The sequence below is a fragment of the Labeo rohita genome, chromosome 12, assembly GCF_022985175.1.
Source record: "Labeo rohita strain BAU-BD-2019 chromosome 12, IGBB_LRoh.1.0, whole genome shotgun sequence".
In the NCBI taxonomy this organism is placed as follows: domain Eukaryota; kingdom Metazoa; phylum Chordata; class Actinopteri; order Cypriniformes; family Cyprinidae; genus Labeo; species Labeo rohita.
Window position 1 is genome coordinate 18,110,236 of NC_066880.1, and position 13,950 is coordinate 18,124,185.

Sequence of the window (13,950 nt, forward strand, 5' to 3'; positions counted from 1 at the left end):
TATGTGTTTGTATGTAAACATTTGTATTTAATTTATATTATATATAAATATTAATATTTTACATATAAATCTAACGTTTTCTCTTAATATATACATGTATATGTGTGTATTTATATATATATATATATATATATATATATGTAACACATAATAAATAAACACAATGCACACACATACAGTATGTAAACATAGATATTTTGAATCAATTAATCACGACTAATCATTTTGCAGCCCTAATTATACTATATATGACACATAATTTATGAAAGTAGTGAACATTTTTATTATTATTATTTGTTACTTTTTACACCTACTGGTGTACTAATATTGTCCAAATATCTGCCAGTTAATCCGCAAATATTTTGGTTTAAAAAAAGGATGTCAGGATGCCTTTTTATAAACACACTGTCAACACCGCCATGCCATTTTATTTTGAGTGCAGGAAACTGTTTATGCTTCTTGCATTTACCAGCTGTTTTATTTAGTAAGTGCATTTAGTAACAATGTTGGATTAGGTTATTAAATATTAATATTTATCCAGGTGCCCATGAAGGTGCTGCAGGGGTCTGTGAGGAAAATGTATTATGCATATAAAAGTTTGAAAGAAAATTATGACATATCCAACTGTTATATAATGTTAGTTAAGGGCTGAACATGCGTTTTTCTAATTGATTTTTTTCTCCTCAGTGCCAAATTCGCTTTGGTGGCAGGAAGGAGATTGCCTCAGATTCTGATAGCAGGTGAGAAGAATAAGGCATAACATTATTACCTATTTATTTTATAAATCTGAAATTGTGTGATCAAATTGGTGTGCTTTAATTGATAATTTTTTCTTTATTGCTGTCGCAGAGTCATATGCCTGTGTGCCCAGTTTGAAGCGGTACTTCAACACGGCTTGAGGAAAAGTCGTGGCTTAGCTCTCACAGCAGCTGCCATTAAACATGCTGCTGGATTTAGCAGTAAAACCGAAGCAGGTACTGTAACCAGTTCCATTAAATAATGGAAATGCAGAACTTACTTTCTGTCGTTCATCTTTTAGCCAGCCATATTAATCGATTTTCAGAAAGACCATGCTGAAAAGAGTTGTTTTTCCAAGTATTTACTCATTGAATTCTTTGCCCTACTTAATGAGTTTATCTTAGTTGGTAGCCCTAAGAGGCATTGCCGGAGAGATTTCCCTAGTAACAAAGAACACATGTGGTGTTCGGGGTTGTCCATAGAGAAAACAGATGCTCATGAGTGCTCATACAGGAAAACCAGGTGCTGATACTGTTTATGAAACCAGATGGTTATGCAACAAGCCTTGTAAAACAGCAAAAAAGAGAAACAAGGTTTTTCTGAGGTTAGTCTGTGCACCTGCTGTGGTTTTGAGCTGTTTAAAATTAACAGCACAACTAAAAGTGATACTATGAATCAATGCTTTGTACTTTTAGCTTTTGTAGAGTAGAAAGTTGACTCAGAATGTAGTGGGAATTTTGACTAATGTTCATTAAGCTTGAGTTTCTATTGTAAATAATGTACTTGATGAACTCTACTCGAACTCTACTCGAAGTCCTTAACAAACATACTTGAAGAAATTTATAGCTGAATGAGTTCATATGTGTAACTATTGTGCCTAGTTTTACTTTGCAGATGTTTTTGCTGATATATATATCGGCATCTGCAGGAGGTGTCTGCACCAAACTAAATTTACAAAAGTGATTTTATATGCATAGAAAGCATATTAAATGCAAGTAAAGTGTCAGCTTTAATGTTTTAAATAACTTGTGAAAATAAAAAGTCAAAATATTAGTCAAATAACGTTCCATCATTATTTAGCTTAGCAGATGTATTTATGTAAAAATGAAACAACATACTTATTTTGACCTATACTTAAAATATATATCACAGAAAAAGTGATTATACTAAATTTTATTATATTTTACATGAATGAAAACTTGACAAATGTGATCCTGAACCAAAAAAATGGTCAGTTTATAAAATTGAGGTTTATTATCTGAAAGCTGAATAAAGCTTTCCATTGATGTATGGTTTGTTAGGATAAGACAATATTTGGCCAAGATACAACTATTTGAAAATCTGGAATCTGAGGGTGCAAAAAAATCTAAATACTATGAAAATCACCTTTAAAGTTGTCCAAATGAAGATCTTAGCAATGCACATTAATAATCAAAAATTAAGTTTTGATATATTTACGGTACAAAATTGACAAAATATCTTCATGGAACATGATCTTTAATTAATATCCTAATGATTTTTGGCATAAAAGAAAAATCAATCATTTTGACCCATACAGAGTATAGTTGGCTAAAACTACGAATATACCCATGCTAATTATGACTGGTTTTGTGGTCCACCTTGTAAATGCATCTAATGATTATTGTTCTGGATATGCCTGACAAATTTTTTTTAGTATATGAATTATTATTACACTCAATGACATTTTAGTGGGTGTGTTCTGTAAATCATAGTAAAAATGTATCATAGTCAGAAAAAAATAAACAGGACACATCCTAATGCACAAAAAACAAAACTATTTAAAATTATTTAAATATTTAATTACAGTTATTTAATTATTTATTTAAAAACTATTGAATTAAAAGCTGTATTAAAGTTTGTTTTGATACTTGAAAACCCCATTTTGTCTGTATGTAAAAAAAAAAAAATATATTATTCTGTAAGGATGCATTACATTTATCAAAAGTGACTATAATGCCGTTTATAATGTTACAAAGGATTTGTGTTTCAAATAAACGCTGTTTATTTTCTGTTTTCAACATGACTTGAGCCCCAAATATATAGATATCTTATGTACTAAGTGACTTGAGTAATGGCTGCTGAAAAATCAGCTTTGCCTTCACATGAGTAAATAATATTTCAAAATATATTAAACTAAAAAATGGTTGTTTTAAATAGTAATAATATTTCACAGTATTACTGTTTTTACTGTATTTTTGATCAAACAAATGGAGCCGTGAAGAGCATAAGAGAATATCTCTGTGAAAATGTTCAAATCTAAACCCACAACATTTAGTTTTCCGGTCCAAATCAGTAACCATGAGGCCACACCACCCTGTATCCTGCAATACAAGTGTCACAGAGCCTAGTCAAGTGTGACCACCTGAACCCCAAGTGACCGATTTGAAAAAGTGTTACATACACATAGCTGACCAAGCTCTACCTCAGACTAGTATTTCCTAAATTCTGGTTCACAAATAGCCTCCTTTTATATAACTTTGTAATATTCTGTGCTTTTTATTATGAGGAACTGAGAACATTAATGTGGCGGTTTATACAGTCGTATGTTGTGTGTTGCAGAGCTGACGTTCTGGTTTTATGTGAAGGAGCACCTCAACCGTCATGAGCTGCAGCGCTTCTACTCTCTGCGGAATATCACATCTGAGCAGGGCCGGGGCCGGGCATGGCTTCGTTGTGCCCTGAACGAACACTCACTAGAGCGTTATCTTCACATGCTTCTTGCAGACCATGCCAGACTTAGGTGCAGACTCCCATGATTCACTTTTTTCATCTTTTATCTTTTTTGTTGTTTTTGTCTATCAGACTCTTTTAACTTATTCAAAATTCTTTCACGGTTCTTTGGTAAATTGTTTTAATTTAGTGCCTTCTATGAAGACTGGGCTTTTGTCCTGGATGAGGAGAGAGCCAGTATGCTGCCCACCATGGCTGCAGGTGATATTTCAATGAGTTATTTGCTAGTTCCTGTTTAGAAGTCTTATATAGCTGGGCATCGTTCCCTGTGCAGGTGTAAACTCAGTTTATGTGTCAACAGGGCTCAATTCCATACTGTTTGCTATCAACATCGACAACACGGACCTAAATGGCCAAGTCCGTGGTGGGTCGTCTGTGTCCGACCTGCTTAAGGAGTCTACACAGGGCATGAGCAGTTTGTGGAAAGAGTCTACTCAAGGTGTCAGCACACTTCTGCGGGAAATTGGTACTGCCACTGCAGTTGTTCCTGGTTTCATCCCTCGCTCGGATGCTCCGTCAGACCCATTGCCTGTCCTGCCTCGCAGCACTTCTGCAGGTACTAGTGTCACATACCATAACCGAATTCCACATGAACTGTCAGAAATATAGTGCTAACACAGTACTTCTAGGGGTACAACTTGTCATTTTGGCAGTAAACCCTGAAGGGACAACTTTGTACCTTATCTACACTTAAAAGGTGCATATTTGTATTATAGAGTAGTAAAATGTACCCTTAAGGCCCTGATGTACTCACAGCAAAGTTCTTTTTTGTTCTCTGCTTGGGGGTAAAAAGAGGTTATACATGAAATACCTGAGCAGCACTATGCTTTTACTGAACATCTGGTGAGAGCGGTGTTTAGGTGAATATGTAATCTCTCAATAACAATAAACAAATGACAGTGTAAACAGCAGTTAGCATCTGATCATAGCGATGTGGATATATTTAGACAAGCTCTGCAATTCGGCACTTTGTCAAGTCATGTCATGTTTATTTTTGTACAGCATTTTATACAATAGATTCCTTTAAAGCAGGGATCCTCTATACACAGGCCTTTATTAACCCCTCTGAGCTGTGTAGAGCACTTTTTATGATAGATGCATTTTATTTTGTTTCAAAATTTTAACAGCCATTCACTGCCATTATAAAGCTTTGAAGAGCCAGGTCATTTTTAAAGGAGAAGTCCACTTTTAAAACAAAGATTCACATATAATGTACTCACCCCCTTGTCATCCAAGATGTTCATGTCTTTCTTTCTTCAGTTGTAAAGAAATTGTTTTTTGAGGAAAACATTTCAGGATTTTTCTCCATATAATGGACTGATATGGTGCCCCGAGTTTGAACTTCCAAAATGCAGTTTAAATGCGGCTTCAAACAATCCCAAATGCGGTTGTAAATGATCCCAGCTGAGAAAGAAGAACTCCCATCTCATGTTCTACCTCAACTTCAAAATCGTCCTATATGGCTGTTTTACCTTTTTTCGTTAAGGGTGTTTGATCTTCTTTGCATGTTCACTTTGCAAAGACTGGGTTGGTACTTCTGCAGCGATTTAGGATGATTTTGAAATGATTTTTGAAGTTGAGGGAGAAAATACGATTGGAGTTTTTCGACATACCCTAACTGTCTTGAGTCAGAATACACGGAGTTCAGGGAGAGCAAGACAAGACGAGCGTTTGAGATTAAAAAGTATTTAAATAGTATTTTTTTAATGAAAATAACCGATTGTTTCGCTAGATAAGACCCTTCTTCCTCGGCTGGGATCATTTACAACCGCATTTAGGATCGTTTGAAGCTGCATTTAAACTGCGTTTTGAAAGTTCAAAATTGGGTGATGCAAGGACCCTACTGGAATTGCTCAGGTTCTTCTTTTCTTCTTCTTCTTCATCAAAATGAATTGCATTTTTGAGCATTTTGCTCGAAAACTCATGAAACTTTGCACACACGTCAAAAGTGGTGAACATTTACATTTGATATGTAGATTTCAAAAGCGGGTGTGGCAAAATGGCTTGATAACGCCACCAATAAAATTTCAACTAAGTGCCCCTCAAGCTGTACAAATTCGGTGGATACATGTAACACCAATATCTACAAAATAGTCCTCTGGTATGAAGTCCGAAACCCAACAGGAAGTCTGTTATTTTGAATTTTCTCTGCAAGTTTTGTGTCGTTTTTGCCATTTTCAAGCGTTGTTTAAATGAACTCCTCCTAGAGATTTAAACAGATCAACACCATATTTGGTCTGTGTAATCAAAAGCCCTTTGTGACGTTAAATTGTGAAGATCTTGAGTTTTCGTTGAAGGGTGTGTCCGTGGCGACTTGACCAATTTCAATGTTTCGCCATGGAAATAGTTGTAGCTCAAGCAATACAAAGTCCAGTCTGCCCCTACATCTAAAGGCCAATATTATGTTATAATCATAGCGCCACTTGTGGGCAGTACAAAATGACTTTTTTTACACTAACTTAAACATGCAATGTCCAATCTGTACTAGACCTCTCATGTTTGGTAAGATCCTGGCCTGAAGACATGTCAAAAGGCCACTATTCAGTTATAATCATAGCGCCACCTACTGGCAAATGGAAAAATCATGCTTTGCACTAAATTAGACAAACCGTGTTCAATCTGCACCAAACTTTATGTTTTATAAAAGTGCTGGCCTGAAGACATCTACTTGTCAATATTCTGTTATAGGCATAGCGCCACCACCTGGTAGCAGGAAGTTTGGCACATATAATTCACTTTGACATAGTCCTCCTATATTTACCACTTTAAAAGCATACTGCCCACCATTCGCTGACTTCCTAAATCCGCCGGGTTGCGGTGAGCACGTGTGCGAGGGCCCTTTCAACGCTGCTTGCAGCTTTAATGATAACTGAGATTTAACTGTCTTCATTTAATCACCCTCTTGTTCCTATTACTTGCATTTTAGATTCCGGTTTAAGAAAAGAGCGCAGACGTAAGAAGAAGATCACAAACATCATCTCCTTTGATGACGACTTGGACGCAGGTGCTGAAGATGAGGATGAGGCTGGTGAGGACGTCGTGAGGAGTCTCAGGAAAAATACGGTGGGTCATGTGAGTTCTGAGGAGGCTCTGAACCCTCCGGACTCCACCTCTCCCGTTCATAACGGCCTGACTGAGCCTGGGATCGTCAGCTGGGCTGAAACACCCCCGCAGAACGGAGTACTGCCTGATACCAAGAGCATTGACAATGAAGAGGAGGAAGAGGATGATATTTATGGAAAAAACAGGCCGGAACCCACAGAAGAGGATAATGGGAATGGGGACCAGTGAGTTGACTTGAATACTTGCTTTATTATTAATCAACACTAGGATGTAGTGAGACTTAAATTGAATTGACTTTAATTAATCAATTTAAATTAAGAAAGTATTAACTTAATATTAATAGAACTTACGTGTGGAATCACACTATAACAAAGACACATTGATATAAAGTGTGACCATAGCATTCTGCTCTGCATAGGATGATTGTGGGGAGTTTATCCAGTGTTTCCACATGGAGTCCAAGGCAAATCATTACTGACACTGACACTGACAACTCACACATTCTCATACCTCTGGCCTCCAGCGAGCCCTACACACATCAAGGTCAGACCCACAGCTTGTCAGACACTGTCCTCATACAAGGACATCTTGCTATGTTTTCATGGTCTTGTCCACATAGATGTGGCTTTGCAAATGTAAAAATTAACTTAAAATATAATGCTGCGTAATTGAGTGCGTAATGTGTAACGACGGTCCTGGCATGAAGAAATTTTCTATTTTTGTGCTTACAGCTGGCAGTTCAGTTGAGAATGTCGAATTTCATGGACAGAAGGAGAGCTCAAGCCCACCAACTGACAGTGAAAAACGAAGCCAACTTCAGTTTAGGTGTGTGATACAAAAGAACACATTTTTTGTAAGATTTCTATTGGTAAATTTTCTGCTTTGAAGACTGTTGCTTATTGTCTGTGTTAACTTTTGCTGTCTCAGCATGGAGCCAGACGTACCAGCACAGAATGCGCCTGTGACCACTGTTTTGCCGACCCCTGGCCTTCCGGAGTCCATGACCGTTGGTGAGTCGACCTAAGATAAACCCTGTTATTTTCCAGAGATCTTCCTTTGGTCTTTAGTTCTTTTTAGTTTTATTTTTGAAGATTACACCTTTAAAAGTATAAATTTTATACCAATTTAAAGGGATGGTTCACCCAAAAAATGGTAATTCTGTATTTTTTAACTCATTTATTTACCTCATGTTGTTTCAAAACTCTGTTGTTTTTCCATAGAACACAATTTGATTTAAGTTGTGATTTTAGATATTCACATAGCTCTTTTCAATACAACAGCCAAGCTCTAAAAATGTTTAAAAGTTCAGTAAGATTTGTTTTTATTTGAAGAATTAATAATCAGTAAAATGCGACTGCAAAAATGCAACTGATCAAAAGTGAGAGTAAAGACTTTTACATGGTAACAAATCAATGCTGTTTCAAATAAAAGCTATTTTAAGAAAAAGACATATTAAATAACACAACTGTTTTCAAGATTGATAATAAGAAGAAATGTTTCTTGAGTAGTAAATAAGCATATTAGATTTATGAAGACTTACATGACACTCAAGACTGGAGTAGTGGCTGCCATAAAAAAAAAGTTTCATTTTAAAGTGTATTAAAAAATGTAAATAAATAAATGCAGCCTGGGTGAAAGCATAAGAGATCTTTCAAACTTTTGAATAGTAGTTTTCAGAAGCCGTATAATTTTAAAAGCCAACAAACTTTTTTAAGTTTGACACCCTGTGGTCACTATGAACTTTGTTGTTGTATGAAGATCTGGATGAATATTCTTCAAAAATGAACTTTTTGTGTTCCACAGAAAATAAAAACTGCCGCAGACTGTTTTGGAACAACATAAAGGTGAATGAGTAGTGATAGAATTACTTTAAATGATTGTAATGATTTTATTTCATTTTTGAGTGAACTGTTCCTTTAATGACACTTTTCGTGTATTTGAGCTTCATCTAAAGCGTTTAGGTCTTTAAGGATTTGGGCTGTGGACAGATGGCATCATTGAGGTAATTTGCCTCGACTACAGCTCTGTTATCTAGTGGTTTGGTACAGATGTGAGGCCGTTTTAATCATCTTTTAAATATTGGCCATATGACTTTGCCTTTAAAAACATGACTTTGAAACTGGAAATTATGATGGTGACTGTTCTTGTGCTGTTGAGACATGTTATGCTTGTAGAGACAGACATCATTCTTTTGATGCACCACCGGCATACTTCCTCTTTCCAGATGAGGGCACTGTTGGTTCAGTGTGAAACACTCATGTTATTCCGCTTTCTCACTCTCTGTCTTTTGTCTGGACAAAACACAACTTTGAGATGGGGCTGGAGGTGACTGATCCAGTTATACTTCAGCTTTCAAAAATAAAAAGGAGAAAAGATGAAAGCAAGAAAATGTTCCATGCAGAGTTCCCGGATCTGCTTGTGCTCTGAGACAGGAGTAAAATTCAATTTCAGATCAAACATGGCTTTCCCAGTATGCCTTAATAACCTATTAACTGCTATTTAATTATGGATGCAATGAACATTACCTTTAAGGCTTTAAAATGATATTTTCTGCTCAGTTTTGTATTTATGAGCTATACAGTAGACAGCTTCTTCTTCTTTTTTTTTTTTACACTTTTTTTTAGTGCTAAGAGAATTGGGGTTGTGGTATCGTTATAGTTTGTATGAGTAAGCCATTCTTAAAGAGATGCTCCACTTAAAATGGAAAATTCTGTTCATTTAATAACCAACACGTTGTTCCAAACTTGGATGACTTTCTTTCTTCTGCAAAACACTTTTTTGTCCATTCATTGAAAGTTTAGGCTAACCAAAATGGTTTGGAGACCAACATTCTACAAAATGTCTATTCTATTCTATTTTCCAGCACAAGAAAGAAAGTCAAACAGGTTTGTGACGACAAGAAGGTGAATAAATGATGAGAGAGTTCTCATTTTTTGGCTGTAATGTTAAATTGAGTTTCTAAAGCATCTTTGAAGACATTGAAAACATTGACTTTATTGATGGCAATACCTGTTTGCCTTCTAACTATGGGTGTACTGATAGTAGGGGTGTACGATAGTGACAAAAATTGCTATCTCGATATTTTCTGGAATTGTGTTGATAATAATAATTAGACAATATGTTGACAGGTTTAGGACTGCCACAGACAACTGACTTCCAAAGCTTTTGATTCTGTTTTGTGGTCAGTTTGCTGGAGTAACAGAAGTGAACTTTTCACCTTTTTTGGGCATTTTTACACTTATAAGTTTTTTTTTTTTACCAATTTAATTAAGTATATTAAGTATCATCTTTTGTGTCAAATTCTTACATTTATTCAATAAATTCACATAGTAAGATACTATAGGGTTGTTACCAGTCAAATGAATTCAGTATCATCAAAATTTGTGTTAGCAATGCAAAGCTGGGACAGAATTTGCATTTGAAGATGCATTTAGGTGCATATAAACAGGCTGTTTAATGCAGGACATGAATGCAGTTGACCTGCAGTTACAAAGTCACAAATAATGTTTTGATTTTTTTAAAAACAAAACATTCAGTAGTGATATTTGAAATGATTTGGGGGGGAAAGGGAAAATATACTATATTCATTTAGTATAGAATATAGTCATTGAGTCATTCATTCAACTAATTCGTTCTAATGACAGACTGATTCAGTAATGAAACTCTGAGGCTATGGCTGTGGCTTTGTTTAAAAACTGTTTAAAAACAGGAACGTGTGTCTAAAATGTAAGTCAATTAATATTAACATTTTCAATCATGCTGCTATTTGGAGAAAACAAATGTACGCTGTGTGATAACTATATCAAATGATAAGTATAAAAGACATAAAAGTCATATGGGGGCATATTTGCCCCCTTGTCTTGAATTATGTGGGAATTCTACATGTATTTTAATAGACTGTGAACTCTAAATGTATACGCACAGTAGTCTAACCTACATCTCATTGTGTAAGTGTGCACCCTCTGGGTGTTTTGTTTGTTTTTTTGCGATATGTTCGATAATGGTAAATCCCATATTGTTTAAACAACAATTACGGTATTATCGTAGATGATATACTGTATATTGCACTCCACTAACTGATAGTGTCATGCCATGATACAGTTGAGGTCAAATATTTGCATGCACCTTTTTATCAAAATAAGAGGGATCATACAAAATGTGTGTCATTTTTTTATTTAGTAGTCACCTAAATAAGATATTTCACATAAGACGTATGCATATAGTCCACAAGAGAAAATAATAGTTGAATTTATAAAAATAACCCTGCTCACTGATGCCGGGGGTCGAACACTTCTGAACAGAATGAAGATGTGTACATTTTTATTATTTTGCCTAAAAATCCTATATTTTTTTCATTTAGTACTGCCCTTCAGAAACTACATAAGATACTTACATGTTTCCCAGAAGACAAAATAACTTAAATTTACCCTGATCTTCAAATTCACAAAGTTTTCACCCCCGGCTCTTAATGCATTGTGTTTCCATCTGAAGCATCATTAAGCGTTTAAACATTCGGTAATAGTTGCATACGAGTCCCTCAGTTGTCCTCCGTGTGAAAAGATGGATCTCAAAATTATACAGTCATTGTTGGAAAGGGTTCAAATACACAAAAATGCTGAAAAACAAAATAATTAGTGGGAGCTTAAGGATTTTTCTGAAGGACAGCAGGCAGTTTAACTATTCAGGACAAACAAGGGACTTATGAACAAGTATCACTAAACAAACAAACAAACAAAAAGAACAGCTGTAGATCATTCAGGTATCAACACAGTATTAAGAATCAAGTGTATGTAAACTTTTAAATGTGGTAATTTTTATAAAATCAACTATTATTTTCTCTTGTGCACAATATGTGAACATCTTTTGTGTGAAATATCTTATTCAGGTCAGTACTAAATCAAAAAATAACATGCATTTTGTATGATCCCTCTTGTTTTAGTAAAATAATTAACATTTTGCAGATTCTGCAATGTATGTAAACTTTTGACTTCAACTGTATATCATAAAAATTTTAAATTCATCTTGATAATACAAAATGTCTGATTTTACCATACATTAAAATAAAGGATTTGAAAAAGTATGTAAAATTTAAACATATAATAATGTAATCAGTGACATTCTAACATAATTCTGTATTTTCAGCTAAGCAGAATCATGAATATTTCTATTTTGGTGTTACCATTGCCCTGAGCATTCAGCACCAGGACCAAGTCCAAGCCTGTTAAAATCCACCCCTGATGGAATACCAGTTTTATCTTGAATACCAGTTGTTATCATGAGAGTAACCCATTTGTGAGATCGGTATCGAATGAGATCATTACCTGTATTGAACCGAATAGTGACATGAGTGTATAGTTACACTCCTACTTGTAACACAAAGCCACAGGTTCAATCCCAAGTAGGGGTGACCCCGTTGTGCCTTTAAGCAGACACTTAATCCCAGGTTACTCCAGAGGGAATCTCCATGTAGATAATGCACCGTAAATAGCCTTTGATGAAAAGCCTGTGCTAAATGTGAACCAGTGCCAGGTGTCTCAGACTGCTGTCTGTGAACCTGGCTTTCTGGGAAGGAAGTCAAAGCTTCGCCTCCTGTACTTGCCTGCTTCCTCTCAGGATTACAAACATACTTGGACCATCTCGCTCTGGTGTGTTTCTCCTCCTCCAGATGAGGGGCTCTGGGAGAGGAAGTGGGCTCTTATGGAAGATTTCTCCTCCAGATCCTTCCCCAGCGCACACACACACACACACACACAAACACACACACACACACTCTGTGCTGCTGTGTAGCATTACCGTGACAAGTGCATAGTGCGGCATATATTTACAATTCTTTGTGTGGGTGAAAACAGCTTTATCAACAGATTTGTTCTGTAATATTTGTTATGTCTCAACTGTCTAATAAGCACACAGGATGAAGCAGCTTGCAAACAGTCTTTATTAGAAAATATGTACTCAATGAAATACCTGATTCTGATTGGTCAGTTGCAGCATTCAGTGGTAGGGCTGGGTGATTGATGCATTAAACATTACCATATTATTGCAGTATCTAATTAAAATTAGGGGATGTTATGAATTATGTGATGATGTTAAAAGTTTAGCTAACAAAGATAGTAAGGCAGTTTCAGTCCTGTGATCTTCTCCTTTAATAATGCCCATTGTAGGGCTTGAGAAGTTCGTAGTTGATCCGTGATCCGTGTGATCTAGACCCCATGGTTCGGAATGGTTGTGATCTGCAGATTAATTGCAAAATATAACCATAATAGAATGAGTTTATCATTTGTATCATCAGGTTTATCATTTGTACGTCTTTCCACACTCAAGCGATTTTAAATCATTCCAGCGCAAGAAGAGGTGAAAGAGAACTTGATTCGGCACTTTACCAAATACCAGAGTGGATCCTCTTTCGCATCTCCTTGCATTTGAACAGACGCACATACACAAATTTATGACAAAATACCCATCTTGACAGTCATTCTGGTTAACACAGTTGGTTATGTCTTAAGTGAACAAAAACAGCTGAAAAAGAAATGGGATATGTATTATTATATTGGATCTGTGCATTTGGTCTTAAAGGGACAGCAGCCTATAAATACCAGCTGCTGCTGTCATTAATGCTAATCAAACAACAAAACAACTTTAACCAAGATTAATCTATATTTAATTGATACAGTGAACGTTCTTTAGTGTTATTAGGGGTGTGACGATAAATCGATTCAATTCAGTTTTCCGAATGGATCGTGATTTGTCTCTGGAATCGATTCTGAGAGCACTTGTGCATTTAGCTGAGTAATGTAAGTGGTTAAATGTACTTGCACCTCACCTTTTATGCTTTTATGATGCAAGATTAATGTAATGGAGTGTCTATTTGCACTAAGTACAAATAGCCTGCCTTGTTGGCAGAGGCCATTTACACTAACTCCGCCTACATTAACTTCGTGATTGGGCTAGTCAACACTACAAAAGACAACAGTCTAACAGCAGCTCCTGTGGTGTAGATGATAAAACGTGCCGTAGTCATTTTTGACACGATTGACCCGGGATTGCCAAACTTTTTTTTTCTCTCTTTTCAAATCTCATATCAGATTGGAAAGGCATTTATTTTCAATAAAAATTAAGGAAACAATCGAAAAGTTGTAAATAAAGAATCGCGTAGGGTTAGGGTAGGTATAGGGAGTGCTTATGTTGTCCCAATAAGGTGGCATCTGTTTAATTTAAATTACATATTTAATTTACACTTAATACCTTATTATTGCATAGTGTTTTATAATGTACTACAATACTGAGGTGCAGATGATTGCCACTGCTTGCATAAGTAGTAAAAATAGCAGAAAACCCATTTAACGGTGTAAACAGAATCTATAGTGTAAAACAGGATATATCGCTAAGAAAAAATGCTAT

General features: G+C 35.7%; 1 protein-coding gene across 2 annotated transcripts in view; it reads left to right on the forward strand.

Annotated features, from left to right (window-relative positions):
• The window catches only part of snx29 (sorting nexin 29), a 158,598-nt gene that overhangs the window by 1,392 nt on the left and 143,256 nt on the right, over positions 1 to 13,950 (forward strand). For both annotated transcript variants that reach the window (XM_051123893.1, XM_051123892.1), the window contains exons 3-11: positions 688 to 740; positions 850 to 974; positions 3,319 to 3,499; positions 3,620 to 3,690; positions 3,791 to 4,045; positions 6,416 to 6,776; positions 6,971 to 7,095; positions 7,284 to 7,377; positions 7,480 to 7,562. In XM_051123893.1, the coding sequence (XP_050979850.1) occupies positions 688 to 740; positions 850 to 974; positions 3,319 to 3,499; positions 3,620 to 3,690; positions 3,791 to 4,045; positions 6,416 to 6,776; positions 6,971 to 7,095; positions 7,284 to 7,377; positions 7,480 to 7,562 (1,348 nt within the window). The remainder of the gene's footprint in view (positions 1 to 687; positions 741 to 849; positions 975 to 3,318; positions 3,500 to 3,619; positions 3,691 to 3,790; positions 4,046 to 6,415; positions 6,777 to 6,970; positions 7,096 to 7,283; positions 7,378 to 7,479; positions 7,563 to 13,950) is intronic.